At 35.3% G+C, this 25,084-nt stretch overlaps 3 protein-coding genes across 9 annotated transcripts; all 3 read right to left on the minus strand.

Moving 5' to 3' along the window:
* Positions 1-12: 12 nt before the first annotated feature.
* On the minus strand, positions 13-10,221 carry LOC101254752 (ATP-dependent RNA helicase-like protein DB10). Its single transcript, XM_004232261.5, has 9 exons — positions 9,957-10,221; positions 6,085-6,418; positions 4,988-5,110; positions 4,233-4,301; positions 3,450-3,719; positions 2,428-2,778; positions 1,954-2,231; positions 699-1,073; positions 13-615 (listed from the first exon to the last, which is right to left on the minus strand). The coding sequence occupies exons 2-9, from the start codon at positions 6,391-6,393 to the stop codon at positions 270-272; spliced, it is 2,121 nt and encodes a 706-aa protein (XP_004232309.1). The 5' UTR covers positions 6,394-6,418; positions 9,957-10,221; the 3' UTR covers positions 13-269.
* A 2,981-nt stretch (positions 10,222-13,202) lies between these two features.
* LOC101254442 (shaggy-related protein kinase epsilon) lies at positions 13,203-20,396 on the minus strand. Of its 6 annotated transcripts, none has more exons than XM_010317987.3 (13): positions 20,164-20,396; positions 19,245-19,445; positions 19,064-19,156; positions 16,840-16,899; positions 16,467-16,739; positions 15,391-15,462; positions 15,262-15,318; positions 14,407-14,547; positions 14,258-14,308; positions 14,090-14,185; positions 13,901-13,984; positions 13,612-13,714; positions 13,203-13,507 (listed from the first exon to the last, which is right to left on the minus strand). In XM_010317987.3, exons 2-13 carry the CDS (start codon positions 19,362-19,364, stop codon positions 13,425-13,427), a joined length of 1,233 nt encoding a protein of 410 aa, XP_010316289.1. In that variant the 5' UTR covers positions 19,365-19,445; positions 20,164-20,396; the 3' UTR covers positions 13,203-13,424. The 6 variants fall into 6 exon arrangements, with proteins under 6 accessions (XP_010316289.1, XP_019067985.1, XP_004232308.1 ...); XM_019212440.3 differs by having other exon boundaries at positions 16,467-16,750; positions 20,164-20,366; XM_004232260.4 differs by having other exon boundaries at positions 19,245-19,368; positions 20,164-20,354.
* Positions 20,397-21,397: 1,001 nt separating this feature from the next.
* PDF1B (peptide deformylase-like protein) lies at positions 21,398-24,859 on the minus strand. 2 transcript variants are annotated; one of them, NM_001247512.2, is made up of 7 exons: positions 24,551-24,848; positions 24,318-24,456; positions 23,635-23,827; positions 22,488-22,598; positions 21,997-22,059; positions 21,777-21,907; positions 21,398-21,697 (listed from the first exon to the last, which is right to left on the minus strand). In NM_001247512.2, exons 1-6 carry the CDS (start codon positions 24,780-24,782, stop codon positions 21,806-21,808), a joined length of 840 nt encoding a protein of 279 aa, NP_001234441.1. In that variant the 5' UTR covers positions 24,783-24,848; the 3' UTR covers positions 21,398-21,697; positions 21,777-21,805. The 2 variants fall into 2 exon arrangements, with proteins under 2 accessions (NP_001234441.1, XP_069149239.1); XM_069293138.1 differs by lacking the exon at positions 21,997-22,059 and having other exon boundaries at positions 21,465-21,697; positions 24,551-24,859.
* Positions 24,860-25,084: the final 225 nt, after the last annotated feature.

The raw sequence follows: 25,084 nt of genomic DNA on the forward strand, positions 1-25,084 counted from the left end.
TAACTAGAGAAATTTGCTCAACACTTAGAAGTGGGCTGATTCCATTAAACAAAGTTTGACGGTAAAATACTTTACATTTACATCCGTCAAAAACTTCCCATTTGCAGATTTTCAGCTATCTATTTCCAGTAATACGCTAAAAGCTTCTTCTATCCGAGAACACTGTTTGCCAAAACATGTAGTGGTTAAAGTTTAACAAAAATGACCCCTTTTTCTTCCAGCATTTCCTACAACACATCAAAAATCAACACAGGCTCTCCTTTACCTTCTTACTCCTCCCAATTGTTAGCACGGGGTCCATCGCCAGATTTCCCATCACCTTGGGATCTTTCTTTTTCCCAGTCCTTTCGGGAATCACCAGCTGATGATCTAGTGAAGCCCATCATGGCTTCATGGAAACTGCCACCTACTGGAACTTGAATACGAGTCCGCTCAGATCTTTCAGCACTACGGCTACGACTTCGCTCCCTGCCTTTTCTGTCACCCCATCCAGAACCTCTATTAGGGCTTCTGCTCCTACTTCTATCACGTCTCTGTGAACCCTGCATCATAGTTTCATGGAAGCTTCGACCATGGAAACTAGCTGGAGCATCAGAGCCATGACCATGTCTATCTCTAAACAAATCACAACCAATTAGTCAGAACATGGAAAAAAAAAGGAAAATAAGATATCCACATACAATTGATACACAGCTAACCTGTCACGTGAATCCGAGTCATAAACACGTCCACTTCTTTCTGATGAAGGGGCTTCCCAACCACCCCTTGCTCCATCTCGTCCACCGTAGCCAGCATCATAACGTCCCCCATGTCCTCCTTCCCGTCCACCTGAGCCAGAATCCCATTGACGCCTAGCCCTCCCCATACCACCTCCTCGAGAAGCCATATCACGTAGTTCAGTAGGCACTTGCTGATTTGCTCCTTCTAAAACTTTAATAAGATCTGAAGCATGTTTAGCATCCTGGTCAACAAAAAATGTGTAGGCCTCACCAGTCGCACCAGCCCGACCAGTTCTTCCTATTCTGTGGACATAGTCCTCTATACCAGTTGGAAAATCATAGTTGACCACCACCCTGCCACAAATGTTTCATCAATTGTTTAACTTATATAGAAGAGAAATCCCACTACCAAAAATATTAGGAGAAACTACTCTTTAAAGAGTATTTATAAGAATGCATAAATATTTTAATTGTACAATAACATAACCCAGTGAAATCCCACATGGGGTCTGGTAGGGGATGGGTGGGTAGAGTGTACATAGACCTTACCTCTACCTTATGAAGGTAGAGAAAATGTTTCTGGAGGTACCTCTGCTCGAGCATATTTCAAATGTCAAAACCACAAAATTCCAGCATGATGTCAAACCATGCCATACCGCCCCAAACTCGGATGCTAACCTAACCCAAAATTCCTTTATTTATTTATCATTTTTTCTTATCTGTTCTTTTTTTCTCTCTAATCTATCTAGTTCCTTCTTGTACAATCATCTGATGAAGTCTCATCAAATAGCTCTTCCACTTTCAGTGGTCACATAGTTACAAACCCAAACAAACAATAAAAGCTAAATGGAAAAAGAAAGGAGCTTAGGAGAGTAGATCTTATTGAAAGGATACCATGTGAACTTTACTCATCCATCTACATTGCAAACTAAATCATGACATCACACATGAAAGGTACAAAGTTGTAACTTTTGGCCTACACTCTCCCAAAATCACCAAATGGTACCCAAAACAAAATCAGAAACACAACTCCACCCCCACACGCCTGTTTGCACCCCATCGATTAACGGGAAATAACATGGGAAGAGCATGCAAGGAATATATGTCGGTCCAAATGCTCGCTCCATAAAAAGTTGAAGGCATATATATTCTTTAATTCAGTTAGCCATTAAAAGAGAATTAAACGTGACCCACAAATAATCAAGCACACTATAAGATTCTTAGTTCCACCAACCTGATATCTTTGACATCCAAGCCCCGAGCAGCAACATCAGTTGCAACAAGAACGGGGGACTTGCCAGTGCGGAACTGGCTCAGTACATGATCCCTCTCACCCTGAGATTTATCACCATGAATAGCAGCAGCTCCAAATGGGTGTGTAAGATTGCGAGCAAGTTGGTCACACATTTTCTTAGTTGAACAGAAGATAATGATTTTTGATCCAGGCTCTTGGGATCTCAAGATCTGGTCTAGACGCTTTTGTTTATCCATATATGACAAGACTTCAATGTACTGCACATGACAATTAATTAAACATGATGTAACCTCATTATGTCAAGTACAGGTTCTCCCTTGGTGCTCAGGGATAATAAGGGACGCACATTCTACCATGACATCTCAGTCCTCTAATCCAATTTAGAGGAGAGAGAGACTCTTAGGCATTTTTAATGAGCACGGTCCAAGAAAAGAGAACAGAACAGAAATGCACCTGTGTAATAGACTTGTTCGCAACAAGCTCATCAACATTCCCAATGTTAACCTGAACTGGATTAACCAATAGATCAGCTGCAATTCTACGGACCTCCTTAGGCCATGTTGCTGTGTACATCAGTGTCTGCCGTCGCGTAGGCACCTCCTTCACAATCTTCCTTATCTGAGGTTCGAATCCCATGTCCAGCATACGATCCGCTTCATCTAACACCAAGTAAGAAACTTGATCCAGCCTAACTCTTCTCATCTCCAAAATATCATTCAATCGACCAGGGGTAGCAACAACAATATCAACTCCCCTATCCAGATCTCGTAGCTGAGGGCCTTTTGGGGCGCCTCCATATAAACACTAACCAAAAAACATACAGCATTGTCAATTCTCAAGAAAATTGTCAAAGCAGAGGGCCTGTTGGGTCCCCCCTCTATATAGACACTAACCAAAAACCATACAGCATTGCCAATTTTCAAAAAAATTAAAACACACATTCACTTGGTTCATCTGACCTGAACATTAGCATGTCAACATTTGTTGATTGTTCTACGGGAAGGTGTAAAATAGTATACTTCTGTAAAGGTTTTAATAAAATCATTCGTTTTTTTGTCAAGTAATGTAAATGGGGCCTTCCCCTTTTCGTAATAGTGCACAACATTATCTTCGTGCATGGTTATTTACGTTAACAAAAATTATGTTTGACGAAAAAGAAGCATATAACCGTTTAAAGAGATTGCATAGGATTAAGCAGATATGTGTTTGATACCACAAAATGAGAAACACAATGATTACCCTCTAAGTTTCACTTTTGGCCAGACAACTATTCGAAAAGATGAGATCTTTAGAATCAGACTTAACAGGAAAATTATGGTAAAGGAGTATAGCAAAAAAATGTGACAGACCAAGCTAACTTTTGGTTTTTACAATTAAACCATTAGTTAGCCCTGCATCAGTAATTGGAAATCAAAAGATAAATCTACTTCTGGAATCAAACTTTTTACAAAACATAGTCAAATAACAATTCATACCGTGCAAGAAATCTTTGAAGATCTACCAAACTTCACAGCTTCATCTTGTATCTGTGTGGCTAATTCTCTTGTTGGCGAGAGAACCAAAATAGTAGGGCCTGATTGAGGATTACTCCGACGTTGCTTTAGAAGAATAAAGCCAGGAAGCAAGAAACCTAGAGTTTTTCCAGACCCAGTCTTTGCAACAGCTACTATGTCACGGCCCTGAAGTGCAATGGGCCAGGACTGTGCCTGTATTGGGGAAGGAGCAGGAAACCCAGCTTGATGTATCTGGAAATGTAAAAGTTGGAAAACCTCTGTCAGCAATTATACAAGCTAAGAAGTTACACCTAGATTATTTCTACGTTTTTTTTAAGTGGCTAACACAAGAAGAAGCATATCCCCCTTACGCAGGCAGCCAACACTTGCATATGCAAGCAAGAGCAGGAGGAAGCCTCTTCTTCATGTCAAACCATGTGGCAGACTAACACCACCAACAGCAGTCCCAGCCATGAACAAGGATGATTCAGAAAGCCCTTCAAAATTTGGTCCACCAAATAAGGGAATTCCAAATACAAGGAAGACCAAAAAGAGGGTTGCACAGCGTACGACATTTAGCTCCACACTGGAGCAAATATCGCATCTGCGTCAAGGTACAGAGGGAAAAATTGTATGAGTACTGCAATGGACCTCCAGCAGCCATTGAAATTAACAGAAGAACACTTGACCCTTTATGAATAAGTAAACTCTTCGCTACAGATGTTCCAAAAGAGATTAAAACAAAATAACGGACTACAGTAATACCTCCCTCAAAATCTCTGAAGGAAACCCAGTAGCTTCAAACGATGTGAAAGGTGGGGGCACATCACCTCCCTGGAACAATAGAACATAATATAGACGTGAGTATTCATTATCAAAAGAAAAAAACATGAGTATGACAGACATGCCTTTTTAGGCTTGTCTGCACGGAAGGATGGATCCTAGGCAGATGCAAAGAAATTAATTCACATGTTTTCCATGAGCAACATGAGTAGTGTAATGAAGTTATCATCAGTTTCACATAGGAGATGACACACTCAGTGCTACGATCTGTGTGCACATCTTAAGTTAAATTTACGGGTCAAATTGTATTCACAATAATTATCACAGACCAAAGACACCAAAATACACTGCATCTTCTAGATGAACCCAAAAAAAAAACAGTCTGAGTTGCATTACTTGTTTACAATTCTTTTTAAAAAATAATAGTGTTTCATCAAACTAAGGATTACCCTGACTACAAAAAAGATTCCTCACTACTGTCACCAAAGACATAATAACTGCCCTTTAACTTTCTATTACCCTGCACATAGCAGTGTTCGCTGAGAGAATCTCCACAAAAAGTTTGTTATTCACATAAACTTTATGTCATGCACTACTCATGGTCATAATCGATTTTCGACAAAATGAAAAAGACATATTTAGTAGAATCATACACAAATAATATGGCACTAATCGAGAACGAAAATGACCAATAACAAATGATTCTATTTGATTGAAAAGGTACAACAGATGCTTACTGAGACAGAAATTTCATGCTGACGGCGATAGGCATCTGGAGATATGTCACTCGCGGCAGCTGAAGCACTATAACCTTTAGGCGCAGATGTTTCATCGCGGGAAAGCTCATTTGCTCTTGCAGTCTACAAGAATGATGGGGGGAAACATGTTTTAGCAAAAATACGGAAGACAATTTAGGAAACTATTTAAAGGTGAAAGAAAAAATCTACTTAGACCAAAAGAAATCCACTGGTAGAGTAAGTATAATTTGGATATTAATCAGGAAATAATTGTGGAAAGAGTCTAAGGGGGTGTTTGGATGGGTTTTCTAAAATGACTTATAAGCCAAAACCTATAAGTTGGGTTAGCTTTTTCCATACATTTAAATTCTAGCACTTTTAAAGTTTACCCTAACACTTCCAAACTAAAAAAAAAAACTTAAAAGCCAAAAGTCACAAAAAATAGGTCAATCCAAACACCCACTTGAGGTTCAAACTTGGGGTGTTTGGATTGACTTAATTTAGTGGTTTTTGGCTTTAAAGAAATTTTTTTTGTTTTGGAGGTGTTGGGATAACATCAGAAGTTCTTTTAAACACTTTTTAAAAGCTTAAAAAGTACAAAAAAAAAAAGGAGTCAAAAGTTGGGGTTACCAACTTATGCCTTTTGACTTTTAACTTGTAAGAGAGTTAAAAAGCCAATCCAGACACCACCTCTCTAAGTGCTGTTACAATAACTACAATCACAAAAAGACAGATGAAACTCCTCTAAAACATACACGCGCCAAAACATATGTTATTTGCAAATTATTTGTTATATCAAACCACTGGAACATTTACTACATAGGAAATATGATGCACAACATAAGGTTGCAAAAGATCAAGAAAACTGATATATACCATCTTTTCCAAGTAATACATAGTGCAGGTTCTAATTTGCATTTAGAACTGTCAGAGAGAACATGTAGTTAATCTCAAATAGTGATTTTCAAAATGACAATAGACAACCCAAGATACTATTCAAAACAAAAGTTTGCTGATTTCTCCTGTTGTGTATCACTAAGTCACTGAAAGTTAGAGAGAAGAAATTGAAATCACATGTATTAATTAGAACTAGATACCTGAATACCCTCTCCAGAGGAAAGTTTGCTCAAGGCACCATTGGTACCTCTGTTGTCACCATGGTCAGAACATTGACTTTGAGAAGGCCTCTCAACTGATGAACTTACAGATACAGAGGATTTATGTTGTGCAGCACCCACATGAGGAGTAGCAACAGGCTTCTCGTATTGGGTAGTATTGGTCTCTGGATTCCAAAAATAGAGATATCCAGTCTTACCATCAACTAGGCCTTTCCAAGGTTTGGGAAGGGTGGGATCCTCTGGTGCATAACGTGGACCAGTAGAAGATGCAGTTGCAGTAGCAGCCATCTCAAGCTTCAGTATCCAATTACCTCTGGCACCAGAAAAGACGAAACGACTTTAAAGCATGAAATGAGAATAAGAGTTAAACAAAGCAATAATACTATAAAGAAATCCATGAATCACATTTTTCATGTGTTATATTCCATCACCTGAATGATTGACAGTGTTTATAAGATGGAACTCCCTCAGTTTCGAGAAAATGACCCTATTTTCTTTTTAGTCTGTTTCAAAAAGAATGACGCATTTCTTTTTTTTGCAACACTTTAACTTTAAATTTCCACGTGGCATGTTTAAGACCACAAGATCAAAGGGCATTTTGGTACATTTGACATAACTTTAATTTAGAATCACAAGATTAAAAGTCTTCTTTCTTTTATTAAACTCCGTTCCAAGTCAAACTAGGTCATCCTTTTGAAACAGAGGGAGTACTAAAAATGTACTACAGCCAAAACAGCTAAATAAGGCTGCGCAAAAGAGAGAAGAAGATGAACTACACAAGGGAAGAGAACATGTTACTTCAAGAGTAGTAGATATGTTCTTAACAGAGACAAAGCAACACAAGTAACTGTGCCCCTCGCACAGTTATACTGATAAAAGCAAAAGGCAGCACACAATTGTTTTGCATACCAACCCCCTTACTAACCAAAGAAACCCAACCCAGACAACCAACTGTGACCCCTTCCGACCTTGCTACCATGGTGATTCAATCCTCCAATAATACCGTAGGGTAAAGGGTCTGACCATTACGCTACCCTCCCCCTAGACAACAAAACACTTGAGGTCAAATACGTAAAACTGAATAAATGGATGGCCATTACACAACACTCGGAGAGCAGGAACACTAACTATCTATGGGAATAAATTAACATGACTGCCGTTTTCCCTTGAGACTACAGGCTGGATGCACCTTGTGGCAAGGGGTGTCATCTGACACTGATTCATCAAAAATTTCTTATATATATAAAACCTGAAAAAATAGAGTACGTGAACATATATTATTGAATGATAACACACAGTGCTCTATGGTCCCTGGTTAAGCTCATAACTTATGTTGCATTTTCCCCGACTTTGAACCTCCTACTCAGTGAATTCGTGTGATTCTGTGATTCTTTTAATTTGAAGCGCTTAATTGTTAAAGGATCAAATCAAAACCCATCAACCAAGCTCTCCGCTTTTGCATAAATTGTAAACATTAAATTTATTTAACCAATTTTTAACTTGATTAGTCAATATAGATTTAAGACCCTAAGGTTAAAAAATTTCATTATTTCATCTAATCCGTTCTCTTCTTTAAATGTCAACATCACTTTTGAAAAATCTTGCATACGCTACTGACTACAATAACACGAAAGTGGACTACTCTCAACTCAAACATGCACAAAAGCATTATATTCACGCAAGTGGCACTAGTTCAGTGTTTTGGGAAGCGATAAGCGGAAAAAAGCGACGAGGGCTTGCTTCACAGAAGCGAGAAGCGTGAAGCAAAGCGCACGCTTTTTTAAAAAAAAGCGAAATTAGTATAAAAATAAAAATAAAAAAATAACTAAATAGAGGTAATATAGTCTTAGATTAAAAGAAAATAGATAGTCAATAATACTCATAAGTCATAACATATAAAGCAAAAATAAAAACATAATTAAATCACGAAGACTCAAACTCCTATTCTTCAACAAGATCCTCAAACTCTTCAAGTGCCATAACCAAGGGTTCTACTTGGTCATCATCTTCTTCATCATCAGAAGGCTCATCAACAAGGTTTCGAGTTGAACTAGAACCTCCAACTCCTCTTTCCTTGCCCCTTAAAGTACTCCCCCTAAAACTATAAATATTCTCCTCAACACCACTTGCCACAGAAACATCACCATAAGTGAGACTTTCTCCTTCGTACATTTCTTGAAGAGAAAAGAAACTCACAGAGATGAAACAAAGGCGAAGATTGTATATTTCAGGAGAAAAGAAACTCATAGAGATGAACTAATAAACATCGGCTAACACTTACATGCAGTCGCAGTCGATGTGTGAAGAGAGACGCAGTCTCAGTCGTGGTCGTGAAGAGAGAAGAAGCGAAAGAAGAGTCATGAAAGAAAAATTAAGTTATATTGTATATTTCAGATTTTTTTAACTAATTTTTTATAAAAAAAAACTAATTGTCGCTTTTTTATAAAAAGCGCGCTTTATTGCGCTTTTGCCTTAGTGTCGCTTCTCGCAACGTTATCTGAAGCGAGCGCCTTTTTCAGATCGCATCGCCTCAGGAGAAAGAAGGGCACTGGTATCGCTTCGCTTTGAAACGCGCTTTAAGCGTTCTTTTCTGCGCTTTTCACAACACTGCACTAGTTCAAAGGCTTTTGAACTGTTGGAACACAAAGCAATAACAAAAAAAGTCACAAAAACCTAAAACAAACAAAAGAATGATCTAAAACCCTACATCATCATTCACAAACACGTAGCAGGGGTCAAAATGCCAAACCTAGTAACTTCAACTTCAAAACAACCACAACATTGAGGCCAAACAATGAAATAAATCGATCTAAAAACCTACATTGTCATTTACTAACACGTAAATGGGGTCAAATGCCAAACCAAGCAAGTTCAACTTCAAAAGGACTACAACATCGAGGCCAAACAATTTTCTTAAAAAATCATCTAAAACTCTACATTATTATTTAATGACACATAGCTGGGATCAAATGCCAGATCTATCAAGTTCAACTTCAAAGGGACGATAACATTGAGGCTAAATAATTTTTAAAATAAGAACAATCTAAAACCCTACATTATTGTTTATTAACACATAGCAGGGGTCATATGCCAAACCTAGCGAGTTCAACTTCAAAAGGACGACAATTTCAAGGCCAAACATCGAAAGAAAAATTATCTAAACCCTACATGGTTATTTATTAAACACAGGAGGGGTCAAATGTCAAACCTATCAAGTTCAACTTCAAAAGGACAACAACATCGAGGCCAAACAATTTTAAAAAACTAAACCCCTACATTTTTAATTTTTTAACACACAGCAGAGGTCAAATGCTAAACAAGTTCAACTCAAGGCCAAACAATAAAAGAAACATTCTAAAACCCCTACATTCTCGTTTACTAACACATAGCAGGTGTCAAATGGCAAACATAGCAAGTTCAACTTCCAAAGGATGACAATTTCGGGGCCAAACAATTTTTAAAAACCATCTAAAACCCTACATTATTATTTATCACACATATCAGCGGTCAAATGCCAAACAAGTTCAACTTCTCGGCCAAACCTACCATGTTCAACTTCAAAAGGACAAGAACATCGAGGCCAAACAATCAAAAAGATAAAAAAAATCTAAAACCCTAAATTTTTATTTATTAACACATAACAGGGTTCAAATGCCAAACAACTTCAGCTCAAGGCAAAACCTATCTAGTTCAGCTTCAAAATAACGACAATATCGAGGCCAGACAATCAAAAAAATAAAACATCTAAAACCCTGCATTCTGGTTAACCAACACATATCAGGGGTCAAATACCAAACCTAGCAAGTTCAACTCAGATCTGAATCATCGCGAGTATAAATGAGATATGATACCTGACAAAGTCTTTCCGATGACGATAAAAGAAGCTGATACAAACGATTCCCACCTCCGACGATGTCTCCCGTCCGTTCTCCCTCCCACTCACTCTGCTAAATAATTTATATATAAAAGTATACAAAGGTATGAGTGAAGCAGCGGAGAAGCAGAGAGAAACCTACGCTTCTGATGGTTTGAGTGCTATAAATAGGAATAGAATTGGCTGACAGATGGATACTTATATATAAGAAAGAGAGCAGAGATATGAGAAACGGGACAAACAAGAATAGTGCGTATTAAACCCACAATAATATTTTAACCATGGTTAGGTTAGTAAAATGCCAATTACTTACCCACACAATAATATCTCCACGCGGAATAAAACTCTCCCGCCCATTGGCAGTGTATATTTAGATACTACTGTTTTTCTGAACGACGAAAAATAATAATATTATACTTACAAATTATTCTCTTTATTTCATATTATATATACAACTAGGTAATATGATCGCCTTTCGCGCGATCATAAACAATAATAACTTGAAAATATTTATTTACTAATATTCATACAATTAAAATTATGAAAAAATTATTTTTAAAAAATTATCATTAATATTCCAACACTAATTTATTTATTTGTCATTATCACATAACCCAAGAACCTCTAATGATTGAATTATTCACGAAATGATAAACCATTGATTCTTTAAGCAACATTGAAAGGAAAATAAGAATATATGTGCAAGATATTTCGTGGTAAAAAAACATTTAAGTTGCATAGATTATACAATTATGATATATGTCTTAGAAGAAAATTTAAATATTTGTTAACATATTCAAAAAAGAGATCATGCTTGAGCATGAAAGCAATTATAACTTTTGAACTTGCATAATAAATTTCTTCAATTGATAAATGAGAAATTTCATATTTATGTAAAAATGTCAGCTTATATATAGTACTTTTAAGTTATAGAATTTAATATAAAATATCAAAACATGAATTCTTTGAACTAATTACAATAACTATTTTCTACACAATGAATATACGTACTATATGTGTATATGTTCAATATAATCGGAGACAATGACTTTGTAGAAATATAAACAAGAAAGTTTAAAACGTGTATTCAAAAACAACAATAAAATATCATAAGTATAAATTAACGAGTGTAAAAAAACATAGCAGGATATGTAAAAATAGAAAGAAAAAAATCGAGTTTAGTGAATGCACAATGTTCCCTTGAGAAAACTATTCTCCTCCAATACCAAAGGTTTAAAGAATTGCATCCTTTAAGATGGAACGATTTTATTCATCAACTTATTGATACAAAAACATTTGTGTCACTAAGTTACTCAACAAGAGCAAAGTATGCGAATATTTAATTTTGCAAAAGTAGAAGAAGATCAAAATTTTGTTGTTTTAAAACGAGAGAAAATTTCTATATTTATAGTCAACAAAGGGTAGTGTGAACAAATGTTTATTGTGTCTTATCAGATAAGTTACAACTATTTGTAAAAGTTGCAACCTTTTGAAAAGTTCACAATCTTTCATAAAAGTCACAATTTTTCATAAAGCCGCAACTCTTTATTAAAATCACGACTTTTTATAAAAGTCACAAGTTTTTATAAATGTCGCAACTCTCGATAAATGTTTGCAACTCTCGATAAATGTTCGCAACTCTTCGTTAAAGTCACAACTTTTAATAAAAGACGTGACTTTTGATAAAAGTCGGAACTCTTCACATAAGTGTTAGGTAGTGGAGCCTGATTAATATATATAACTGTTTAGGCTTTCCTATTTATTCTCTATTTATTATCTGTAACCAAAAATACTCTGATTTATTAACATATAAATATATCTCACCGCCGTGGAAGTTTACTTACGGGGTGTTACCACGAAATATTGATTTTCTCTTTCTCTCTATATATCTCTCATCTCTTTTCTCTTGAAAGTTCTTGTGTTATTCATTCATCTAGTGTGTGTGCGTGAATTCGATTCTAACAATAAGTACCATCTTTTAATGGAAGAGGAAAGCTAGTTTTGAAAATAAATAAATTTAAAAAGAAATTTTTACTTGTGGTAGAATAACGTAGGCGGACCTATGATTCTCTTTTATATGAATATATGATTGTTTGAAGTATGACACGAGAAAAATATTTAAGGACAGAATGTAAATCTATTTTTTTTATTATCATCTATATTTATCTGGTTATCTCATTAAAAGAAGGATAGATATTTCAAAAAAAAATCGAAGAATTTACTTTATTTTTATAAAAAAAAGTATGAACTAACATATTACTACTTGGTTATGTTGACCTAACATAATATCTCTTTATTTAAGATTTGTTTTACTAAACTAACTTTATTAATGATGCCTTGGAATCCTAAATTTGATTATTAATTACTACTATTACTTTATGTAGTCATTTTATATTAAGGGTAGTATAGAAAAAAAAAATTCTTAATTTACTAAAATAGATGAGTAGAATAAAATATCTAGAATACGAATTAAGCAAAATAAAATGATTGAAATACATGTTTTTCATCAAACTCCCTTACAAAAGATAGTAGTAGGTTCATCAGAATATGTAATAGTAACTCAACAAGGTGGGTGTTGGTATAGCAAAGCGTTTAGTGAACTTTATTTTGTTTGGACAATTAAGCCTATGTTAGTAATATATATTTAAGTTACATATGACAAGGTGAAGACTTTAGTTGGAATGTAGAATCAATTGCGTTGGAGTATTAACGCGAATGAGAGTAACACTATCTTTGGATCATTATTACATATTGTATTGTATTATATTGTTACTACACCTATAATATTTATTTTAATTGGTACTTAAAATGTATTGTACTATATTGTTAAATTTCGTTGTTACAATGAAAATTCTTATTTTGTAAAACAACCGATTTGATGTGTTTTTGTTTTTACTTAATTTCTTTTTTTAATTATATCTTCACATAATATTTCAAAATACTATTTTACCCTTTACCTTATTTATTTAAATCTAGTCAAACCTACTACCCTAGAATAATTAAGGATATTTTAGTAAATTTATAAATTACAATATTGTACGAAACAATCAAACCAAACAATTAAAATGTTATTAAGCAACAACAAACAATACAATCTAACCAAACATTGTATCTACCATACAATATAATACAATAGAATACATTATAAAGCAATGGGTAACAATGATCCAAACAAAGTGTAATAGAATCGACCAAAATGCAGTAAAAAATGCAAACTAAGATGTGCATACAAAAATAAAATTGTCGATAAGGAATAAGGTAAATCCCGTAATACATTACTATTTACAAATAATTAAGTAGAGTACGGGGGGAATCAGCTGATTACATAATTGGCGAAGAAGTGGTATATAATAGACTAATGGAGATGTCAAAAGGTTTTCCTAATTCTCTGAACAGTGATAATAAATAGGATCAAGTTCACAAAAGATAAACAAATTCTTACAGACTAGACTCCAAGTAAGGGACACTGCTTTTTAGCATGTTCTGGTAACAGTTTGTTTAAGAGTTCTGAAGACGCTCCTTTCAGCTCTGCAAATGACATAATCTCATAATAAGAAAAACAACTACTATATGAATATGAGTGGGGTGGAGAAGTCAATTAACAAAACTGGAGGAGAAGATAAAAATTAAACCTTGAGGTCTGAAGTTGAAGAGAGATGGCAATGGACGACCATTAGGAGGACGAGCATTAGGGTCACGGAGCTCATCAAAGAAAGCGTGACCAAGAGCTTCCAACTGCAAAATGAATCAAATAGATCACAGAAAAGCATCACAATATAATAAAGTTTCCCGACACAAATGATTGCTGCCTAAAATATGATATGGAATTTTCAACAAGTACTACTTTCTTTTGCCCTCACCACACTGAGTTTGAACTGGAGGATAAGGAAAAAAATTAGGGAGAGAACTTGGTACACTCACCGCTGTGCACCTCAGATTTGGAGAATACTGTAGAAGCCTTATCACAAGATCTACAGCTTCAGGAGGCATCCGCTTGTGAAAAATCTGTACAATGCAGAGTACGGTCATGAGTTTCTTGATGTGCATGCATGCCGTGAAATGCATCAGAAAATGTATCTTCTACACAGAACTATAGCTCAGGGTTCTTACCTTGTGCCAGGGGTGAGCTTTGATTTGCGGGAACTTAAATTCGGTGTAATTTGGATTCATACACTTGATTTCTTCACGAGTTGGTGTTCCAAGAACCTAAAGAGGACATTTTGATTTATTGAATTGTGCAAACTAAAGATGGCATCATTGAATCAAATAGATGGATACCTTGATTATTTCGACGAGCTGATCTACACCACTCTCACCAGGAAAGAGGGGCTACAAGTTTTGGAAGAGAAAAGATTAGCGTGAAACAATCAATCATTACAGTATTTTTTTTTCTCAATAAAGGAATTGAACTCCACAATAAATACAACCTGTCCAAGAAGCAGTTCAGCTAGGACACAACCCACAGACCAAATGTCAATTGCATTGGTGTACTCAGTTGCTCCGAATATTAGTTCGGGCGCACGATAATAACGTGAACAGATATATGAAATGTTTGGCTCGCCTTTGACCTGTTAGGATGGCCAAAATATGAGGATGAACTATTTAAATAAGATCACTAGATAAGACTAAGACAATCATTCCACCCACCAATCACATATGGAAGATGAATAAAGTCGAGAAAAGGAATCAAAGTATTTTCATATTGTTGAGCTATAAAAGGTACTTCTTCATCAGTTTTTTTGATTTGATAAATCCCAACAAGCAAAATATCTAATTCACAAGAACATCTTCAGCTACATAAAAATAAAAAGAAGTGATCATACAATATGCTGGAACACTTCCATTTCTTGAATTTCTGAGAATGGACATAATAAGATATCATACAACTTCATCTAATTCTTGTACTAACATATTATAAATGTGACATACTTATGATAATACATAACCACAAGCAATTCCTGAATTATCTTACAAAATATGACAGAACTGTCTTTAGCGTCCAGTATAACTCATTTTAAGAAATCCTCTTCTGCAGGCACAACTACAACTGATAGACGTCATCAACTACTTACAGTTATATCATGACAACTTGTAGTGTTTCACATGCATGGAAACATGAATAAAAAGAATATTTGTGTTCTAATTTTCCAAACAAGTCACAATCAAATGATCACATCTGTTCCTAAACTTTGTAGCGACAAGAAGCAGAAAGTGAAAGTCGAACTTAGGTCTCAGACTTGAGAAGTAATAACAGGACTTTTGCAAGCTATCAGGAAAATTACCAGGACTTTTGCACTCCCAAAATCACAAAGCTTAAGCTGATGTGTGTGGGGGTTGACCTGCCATAGCAAATTGCATTAGTAAATATCACAATGTTTTTAGTTGATTGAGTTTAAGCTTCAAGTACAAACCAGTAAATTCTGAGGTTTGATGTCCCTGTGGCAGACTCCTATCCCATGTATGTAAGCCAAAGCTCTAAATATCTGTTAAGGTATATCATCAACCAACTATAGGTCACAACAAAGATATGCTAAGGTTGGTGTAAAGAAGAGGTGTTGCTACTAGCCATAAACAGTAACAACAGTAACTATGTCATAATCACCACAAACAAATGATGCAAAATTTACTCTGTGCAAGATGCGCAACAACACTAAAAATTATCATCTTTAACAGTTATTACTAGAACAGAGAACTTGTTATTTGAAGATATTACAACTATGGAAGAACCTTTACCACTGCACATGAGGTCAACGGTTTAGGCCACAATCTGAGTTTAGGGTTGCATAAAGGACAAAGGGATTGGAAAGGGAAGTAGGAAAATATCCAAAAAACAATTAATATCACATTAAACCGGTATATGGAAAAATGACATAGAACGTGAATTAGTCAAACCTCCTCCATATGTGGTTTAGTCGAAACTGAATGAACTTCCTTTCATTTAAAAAAAATAAAGTTACATCTCCAATCTGGTACTGAGAGCAAGTCATTAGTTTTGAAGATTATTTTACTGAAATACCTTTCTCATTTATTTCTTATACATTTTGACAATGAGATAAATACTACATTGTTTCTGAAAATAGAAAAGAACACTAATTGGGTAGAATTATTAGCTCCCCTGGTCGAAGATAACCTTCTATACTATTTCTCGTTATTTAAGCATGAAGGATTTGGTGCCTTATAACTTGAAATATTGTAGTAGGGTTGACATCGAAGAGGCTAGCATTGACATAATATTTTGATACAGGATACAACATTTAGAATTTTACATACACCATAACAATTTGAAGACAATGAAGGGAGTTAAAGGCAAAGGAGGTTTCCATGGAAACTTGTGGCACACTCGAGCAGAAGTCACAATCATCATAAGCTATAGGGCCAGGTCCATTCAGTTTTGCTAAATTATAGGAAACATACATGAAATTCGTCCTATGCTCATTTCTTTCTATGTACAATGAGAGGAACTTGCACATGTACTCAAATGGAATACCTGATATGTGTACAGTTTGACATATATAATAGGCATCCGTTGGTTTGCTTTGCTGTAATGTCTTAACACACGGTAGAGAGTTTCAGGTACAAATTCTAGAACCAAATTTAGATAAAGCTCATCCTTTTCTGTGGTCGAAAAGAAGCAGTGCTTCAGTGAAACAATACTAGGATGATCAAGAAGTCGCATAGTCTGCAATTCCCGATTCTTGTATCTCTTGTCCTGCAAGACCTTTTTTATTGCCACGGTTTCTCCTGTTTCAAGGCATTTGGCCTGCAATTTAGCTTTGAAATCAATGACAATTGATTTAGTGAAGGGGGTAAAGATTCTTGATTATGGCAGTGATTATCTGTGACAAATGAACAGCTTATACCTGGAACACAATTCCAAAGGAACCCTGTCCAACTACACGCTCCGCCATGTAACTTATGGTCTGAATGTCAAAGAAAACATTAGCAAAAAAGTTTTTAACACAAAGATTACAATCAGCATGTATATTTAAAAGAACTTGCTCAGTTGAGATTTATTTATTTGTAGGGTGAAGTATGGATGGGTCATCACTCAAACAGTGCCGGTCTCGAAGACATGGTAATGAAGAGCATTTCAATTATCAACCCAGGCTAGAAATACAACATTATGTTGAGTAGGACCGTGTAACCTCGCCTAATTAGCACTCATCCCTAACTATTATAAGCTACATCCTTAATAAGACCGAGACCAAAGTGTTCGCCGACTCTTTAAAGATACTATCAAGTTAAAGTCAAGGAAAGTCATCCCGGTCATTAGACGCCCATGTTAGGTCCAATTCTGAACTTTACAGGGAACAATATTTTGTAATTTCTAAAGTTCAGGAAATAAGCCCTTTGTACATCTGGAAAGCACCATGTCAATATGGTATGAGAAGATTAACTAAGTTCATGTCATTAAAACTTCCCTGAAAGTATGGAGTTGATATTAACGCCTGCTTCCTTTTTTGAGAGGACAAAGAAAAGAGATTGTTAGATTACAGCGAGAAGCTTGACTTTATGTCTCACATAACCAACATAAGTCATGTGAGACGCTGTAATTACTTGACAAGTGCACTTGTGGTTAAATTTGTTTGATTAAAGATTGAAACAGAAAAAGCAATGCAAAGCTTTTCTAAATTAAGCACCAAACAAAGCAAAATTTATCAAAGTTATTCTGAGTTATGATGCAGCAGATTAATTTGATATAAGGCTTTTACAGTAATATAGTTCTACTTATTCAATGAATTTATTGGAAGGAAAGAAAAAACATACAAATTGAATTTTGGATAATCCCATGCCTAATCAGAGAAAAGGGAAACAAAATTATGCAATGGAAAATATACAAGCATAAGTAGAAAAGCCATGTAAGTTCATACAAAGCACCGTCAACCATAAGCATATTAAAGTAAGGTTGACCAGTAATACAACTCCATATCCGCCATGAAAAAGAGAAAAACAAGTGTTATTCACGTCTACGGGTATGCATATCATGCAATTTTTGGGTCCTAGTAGAGTGCCTTATTTTGGAAACTTTTATATTACCAAAGAAATGGTAAAAGAACAAGTCACTTGTTAAGCAATTAAAGTGCCTCATAGAAAACATGGAAGTGATGTGAAACACAAAATAAAATTTCTCGATTACCAGTACCTGGCAAGTCAAAAGAAATTGAAGAAAAAGAGGTAATTACAAAGATGTCCCGAACCATTTTAGCCAAAAGTTACTTCTTGTTTAGTACGATAGCTTAACATCTCTATCAGACAGTTACGATTTGTTCTTGACTTATTATTATTAGTTTCAAAAATCAAAAAGAATAAAAAAAATAAAAGAGGCAAAATACTTACCCTTCGGGGTGACCTAGTGGTTTGAGCTTGAGATTTCCATGTTGGAGGTCTCAAGTTCGAAACCCCTAGGCGAAAGTAAGGGTTTTTGCCTTCTAGGCCGAGCTCGTCGCACTAGGCTTGGCAAGCCTAGTGTGGGTTACCTCTCCTATGTGGTTTGCGAGCTATTGGGTAGGAGCAGGGGTTTTACCCTTACGCACCCAAAGGGTAGCGACTTCGGGTTTCCCTTGTAAAAAAAAAAAAAAAAGAGGCAAAATACTTGGTACTCGAGTACAAAACATCTACTAAATTGATAAAGGAGGATAAAGCAATGACGCGAAGGAAAATACAAGAACAGGTCTTTCTTTCAATTGCCTATGTTACATCACAAGTGAAAAAGTTGCATGTTTCAAAAAAAAAAAATGTTACATCACAAGTGAAAGAAAAGATAATATGAAAATCAGGATTATCAGACTTTCTGATTTCCATAGCCGGAACAAAACTGATTGAGAAAAGATTTGCTCATCAGATCCATAAATAAATTACCAGCCGTAGTATAGATTGAGTTTTATTTACTGATTTCAGAACCAAAATGAAACTAAAGCAAAGGGATATTTCATGAAATCCACGAGATCAATGCCATTTAATCTCAAACATGAAAATTCTTATCCTTTGGATATGTTAGTATTTGGTACAGGCACAACAATAAAAGATAAGTTACAAGTGTAAAATAACATTTTCGAGGTTGAATCAAATGATTAAAAATGTCACCTGCTTTGGCTGACCATTTTTCCCCCCAATAGTCGTCACAATGATGTGACCTGTTTCAGTTCCATTCCCATCCACAACAGCGGCTTCCATTTCCTATCAGGATATCACAGTGAGAATTGCTAAGGCAGACAAGGAAAAAAGAAATTAGATAAAGAGTATGCATCCTATTTCCAAGAACAACCTTTCCTTCTTTGTCATCGTTGATCTTCATTGCATTTATTTCTTTAGGTAGGTTGTCAATAAGCACAACATCAGTAATAGGTTTGCCAGCTGCTGAAGACATAATACTGCCCGAAGCCATGTCACTGAATAACAAATAAACTTCCTTATAGTACTGATAAATGGTTATGACTCAAGTGACAGATTGTCTGCTTCTCAAAACCTGAATCACAAAGATACATAGTTCAAACAGGACGCCGGTGATGCCGCACTTACATTCACTGTTGTATCAAAGGAGATAAAAGAATCCAAAAATTGCAGTATGTAGACATTTATATAACAAGGAACATTACTGATCCAAGCAGGACCCCATCCACTTGATGTTAAGTTAACATGTCAAAGGCGTGCTACCACTTTCTTGACATATTTAATGTTCATGTGCGCCATATGACCATATCTATGATGATAAGGCATAACTCCCACATATAAAGACATGAAATATTATTAGTGCTACCAAGACTCTATTAACATTTTGATAGGAGAAGTGAATAAGTCAAACAGAAGTTGTTGCATTAATACTGAGACAACTATCAACAAGCAACAAACAGAAGTTTTGTGCTTGTTGCAAACATAGAGCAGTATGTTATATTTAATTTTCAAAAGTTAATCATCCTGAAATCCGGTTTCTTAGTTCATATACGTGATTAAGTACTCAAATTAATCAAGTAAGTCTCTAGAAGATCGCAAAATCAGCTACCACTGTTCAAAGAACTCCTGGACGCTTAAAAAGAACTTCTATAACAGCCTCCGAAATTTTTTAATTGGAAGAAAAACATAGGTTTCAACAAAATTGCAGCCATCTTTTTAACATTAAGAACCTTCATAGGAAGCATGCGATCAATTATTCATATTTATGATTATTGCATAAACCAAAAGAGTACCTGCAGCGGTGAAGTGAATTGCTCGCATTGGCGATGGAAAATTGTGAGTGAAACAGCAAAACCCTAAGCGCGGAAGAAATAAAGTGGAAGTGAAAATGGCGTATGGCCAAGTTTTCAGGTTCTTGGCTATAGACTTCTGCAATGCTGCTCTTCTTTCATTTTTCTCACTTTGTGGATGCTCTCAGAATATTGATGGAGTTGGCGGACCCCAACTAATTTTATCCATTTTCGTTGATTGGAAGTTTGGGCGTCCGAGATATCTACGTGTAAGGTTCTGATTGGTATTTGATATGCTTACGTCATTATGTTGACTAATACAGTGTTAATTCTGTTCCTAGCGAAAAAATCTGTGTGCTCTACAACTCCACGTAAGCGGATGTTAGGAGTTTTTATTATTTTTTTTCTTCAAAAAAGGGAGGTGTGGCTGATCAAAAATTAATGGTCATATCACCCTGTTTCATCTAAAAAAATAATTTTTAAAGTAAAAAAATATATTTAAATTTTGTAGTTTATTTGGACATAAACATAAATTAAAGTTATTTTTTAAATAATCTAAAGTGATTCTTCAAAATTTAAAATTTAATTGGAATACATTTTAACATTCTCATTAGTATATAATAAAATATCTCAAAGAATTGAAGAAAATCACATAAGGTCAATATTAAAATATAGTTAATTCAAATTGAAGTAAATTAAACAAATTAAAAAATAAGAAGTAACTATTAAGTTTAATTTTCTACTATGGTTAATTATAATTACATCATTAATAAAATTTCAAAAATATGTGGATAATAATGAGCAAGAGATTAGCTACAAATTATTACGAAAAAATTAATTAATAATAACAATAAATACATAATTTTTGTATATTTTGCTAATTAAGAATAGTAACATTTTACGTCTTCAATTGTTTCCTGTTCACCTTGGGTGTGTTTTCTTATTTGAGCAAACTGAATTTGGGGGGATTTTGGTTCTTTGGCAGCCCTTATTTTTTAGGGCCTAAAATCACTGCTATAGTGGCTGAGCCGCCTTGCTCCTAATCTCTATAAAAACCACAGCATGATTGATCAATTATATTTTGATGGGAAAACTGCCATCACAAAACATCAGCAGTGGCTGTGAAGGGATAATTTATTGCTCACATATACATTACAAGCTGTTCATTTAGCCTGTAGTTCATGGATTGCCTTTCAGAGGTATAACAATTACCAAGAAAAGAGTTTAAAAACCATTCTGCTGGGGAACTTATGGAACTTCTCTTGAGTTGTTTTTCTCCACACTGAACTACAACAACCCAAGTGTTAAACGACAAACTTGGTGTTCAATATTTGATCAAATGTACTTAACAGTTCTTTTTCCATACAAATTTCTGTGGTAACCCTATCATTCCTAAACAGAGCAGTATCAGTACAAGGATAAACCTCAGAGGCCACACTTTTGGCTAGTTTCACAAAGCACAAGTGTCTAAATTAATGGCATATACCAAAGTTCAGCAAAAGCTGGCAATCCCATTTTGTGCTTCATCATACAAATACTGCATACATCAAGTAGCAAGTGTAAAGCACATGCAGTAAAACAATAAGCAAATGAAATAAAGGTAAGGCATCAGAAACCTGAGAAGATTTCATAGATCCCAGTAAATTCATGATTTGCCAAATCCAACAGCAGCCTTCTTTATTTTTCGTGTATTTATGCTTTCAGGGGTTGGCAACCCAGTCCTATCTTCATATTTCTTTTCTAGCGCCTGTAAAATCAGTTACAAAGATGAGCAACAAAATACTTGGTGCAACACCTGCCAGATGTTTATTCCAACTTTAACAATCATCCACTAACCACTAATTTTTCACGAATGGTGTCCAGGACTTCGTCAGTCATTTTGTCAAAGAAAAGAACTCCCTGCACATTGCTGACCTAAGTTAAAAAGAAATGTCTTACGGGAACTAGGTCTTGTATTTAAAGCAAATTGTGCATTCATGTAATGAATATTCATCAAAGACTGCATACACACTATACAGTACTACAGATATCTGAATTCAACCAGTAGCACTGTTAAGTAGTCTTATAAAAAGAATCGACCAGGGAAGACTCCTGAACTCGAGCCTATCGGGTTCTTACTTTTTTTATATTACACTGCTCAGTGTCTAGTTACTGCAACTGGAAAGACATATAGAACATATTTTCTGAATAAAAGGTAAATGCGAAAAAAAAAAAGTAAATGCAATGGGAAAATGTATGAGCAGGAGAGCCTGCTAACCCCAAACAACAGTAATTTTTGGGAAGGTACAGTTAAAACAGATCCTGCATTTATAGAAATGAAGAAACACCTGTAGGTGATCAAATTCATGTTGGAAGACTCGTGCTGGAAGAGCAGACAAGCTTATCTCAAACCTTGTACCATTAATGTCCTGTGCGTCAACCTTAACTGACTCTGGTCTCTGCAAACACACAACATATATAAATAATCTTGTAACAATTTAGAAAGTCAGAAAACTTCACAATTCAAATAGCAGATTCAGGTTCCTAGACACTAAAGCAGTTAGCAACAAAGATTCACCAGGTAAGCTTTTGTAAAATGCAAACTGTTTTAGGATTACAGTTCTACTTCAAATACTTTTGAATTTTTTTGGACAAGTCACCCAAAATCCAAGCAGCTCTATTATGTAAGCTCTTTACCAGGTTAATGAGCCAGAAGAAGAATTATGATGTATAAGTTGGAAGTTACTAGTTCAATAGGGACACTTGCAAACTAGAGGATTAGGATGTCTTTGGCATAAGTCCTTGAGATGCTGTCTATCTTACATTCCTGAAGCACAACAACAAAATTGACCATTCATAAAAAGTTAGATACATGTAGTCTGTAGAACTGCTGATATGACATCTGTATTTTTCCTAAAGCAATAGAAGTTGCTGGTTTCTGTAAAAGTTCGACTAGCTCATTGGAGCAACTTTTCCAGGAGCAAGAGACAGCAAGTCAAATTCTTCAGAATGGTGTAGCTACCAATTCAACAACATAAATGCTAGGAAAAACCCTCATGAGGTTGCAGATGTGCCTTACCATCCTTTCAGATATATTCACGACTAACCTCATGATGTCATGAGTTGGTACATGGTATCATGCGTCCACTCCAAGCAAGTTAGGTTTGGCTATATAAATTGTCATTGGGTATGTCACTCCATTGAGGCTCATCTTACACCAATATTATACAAGATAGAAAATAAAACGTACTTGGAGCTCTCTACCATTTCTTAAGTTTCATTTAAGATACATATATATATTCAACACACAAACACTATTTTTTAAATAAGAAAAGTATCAACTGCATAGCAGATTCTTGAGGGATTTGGACAGATTACGTCAATCATATTTGATCCCACTCGACCACGGGGTTCATATTATCTCTCTCACAGACAGAGAGTAAGGCAGTAGATTGACTCGCGATCAGACAAAGAATGGTTTACAGGTCCAAGTACCTTAACATCACCATGTATCATTGGAAAAGATAAGCAACCTTCTTCATAAGGTATAATCCTCCTAGAATATCTACTGACACGTGGATTGACGAGAACAATCTCCTCCCCCTCTCCACGTTCACCGGCTGCATTAAATACCATTAGTTGAACATTCATTCCAACTTGTGGTGCAGACAGCCCAATGCCATCAGTTCTGCATATATAATATCAAAGCCAAGCATCCTTTAAGGTCCTCTGAATAGCAAGCTTTTCTTATAAACAAAATAAAACTAATGTATCTAACAACTAAAACATCAACAATCCATCTATTCTTAATTCAATAAATCAGTCAGTTACACCTCAATTCCCAACTAGTCGGATTCCACTATTCTAAATTTGTGTCAAAATCCATCTATTCTTAATTCAATAAATCAGTCAGTTACACCTCAATTCCAAACTAGTCGGATTCCATTATTCTAAATTTGTGTCGCCATAACTATTTTTGTTTTATTTTCAACATAATTAGACCTCCACCAAGAATAATCTCTTCCTATATCTAGGTTTGGGATCAGTCATGCTTTGCGAAGCTCCAATAGATTGAGTTATCCAGTTTACTGATTGAACAACTGATTTTTGCATTAAAATAAGTTATGAAAACTCAAAAGGACAAGTAGTTATGGATTGTAAGAAACGGATGGACTCACTTGTACATAATATCGAACATTTCATCAACTAACTTCTTCAAATTAGCGTCAAAATTGTCAATCCTCTTATTCTTCGCTCTTAAAATCGGGTCTGGATACTCCACAATTTTCAATGGAACCACGAAGCTCAAGTCAGCAGCTACCACACACAAAAAGAAGAATTTCAATCTGCGAAAAAGAAAATTGACCACAAATAGATTGATTTTTAGGTCAGAATCTAGAAGGATGCTTACGAGTTGCTATTTCATCTCCTTTGGTTTTGGAAGATAAAACTCGCCTAGCTTGAGCATAAACAGCTAATTTTGGAGGTTTATTACTGCTTGCGGAGAAAAATAAACAGTTAGCTGATTTATATCGATGAAGACTGTAACTGATAGGGGAGGGAGACGAGTTCCGACTGAGGAGAGGCCGGAGAAAGCGAGTGAACGAAGAAGAAGATGCCCAACTTGCGGCAGCCATTGCCATTTGCCACACAACAAAACGGACAATTTCACCTCTACAGATGCAAATATTACTAATTTTGTCCTTCGTGTATTGTTACACTAGAATTTTAGACCCTAGATAATTCTCTTTTTAAAAAAAAAAAATCTACTCCCTCCATTTTAAAAAAAAATTACTCTTTTTTTTTACAATATTTTAACTTTAACTTTTCACATGATATTTTTAAGATCACAAAACTAAAAAAATATTTTAATACATTTAATATAAATTTAAATTAAGATCACAAAATTAAAAAATTCTCTTTTTTTTTCTTGAACACTCACTCC

The sequence above is a fragment of the Solanum lycopersicum genome, chromosome 2 (genome assembly GCF_036512215.1).
Source record: "Solanum lycopersicum chromosome 2, SLM_r2.1".
Classification (NCBI taxonomy): Eukaryota; Viridiplantae; Streptophyta; class Magnoliopsida; order Solanales; family Solanaceae; genus Solanum; species Solanum lycopersicum.

Excerpts from the sequence above, each read along its gene's own strand:
- LOC101254752 (XM_004232261.5), bottom strand. The coding sequence starts at position 6,393 with ATGGCTGCTACTGCAACTGCATCTTCTACTGGTCCACGTTATGCACCA. Across the intron at positions 2,779-3,449 it reads CTTCAAAGATTTCTTGCACG|TGTTTATATGGAGGCGCCCC; the intron begins GTATGAATTGTT and ends TTTTTTGGTTAG. Across the intron at positions 2,232-2,427 it reads CGAACAAGTCTATTACACAG|TACATTGAAGTCTTGTCATA; the intron begins GTGCATTTCTGT and ends TGTCATGTGCAG.
- LOC101254442 (XM_010317987.3), bottom strand. The coding sequence starts at position 19,364 with ATGGCTTCGGGCAGTATTATGTCTTCAGCAGCTGGCAAACCTATTACT. Across the intron at positions 15,463-16,466 it reads TCAAACTGTACACATATCAG|ATATTTAGAGCTTTGGCTTA; the intron begins GTATTCCATTTG and ends ATACCTTAACAG. Across the intron at positions 14,186-14,257 it reads AGCTCGTCGAAATAATCAAG|GTTCTTGGAACACCAACTCG; the intron begins GTATCCATCTAT and ends TGTCCTCTTTAG.
- PDF1B (NM_001247512.2), bottom strand. The coding sequence starts at position 24,782 with ATGGCAATGGCTGCCGCAAGTTGGGCATCTTCTTCTTCGTTCACTCGC. Across the intron at positions 23,828-24,317 it reads ATGTTCGATATTATGTACAA|AACTGATGGCATTGGGCTGT; the intron begins GTGAGTCCATCC and ends TTATATATGCAG. Across the intron at positions 22,060-22,487 it reads ATGAATTTGATCACCTACAG|GGAGTTCTTTTCTTTGACAA; the intron begins GTGTTTCTTCAT and ends AGCAATGTGCAG.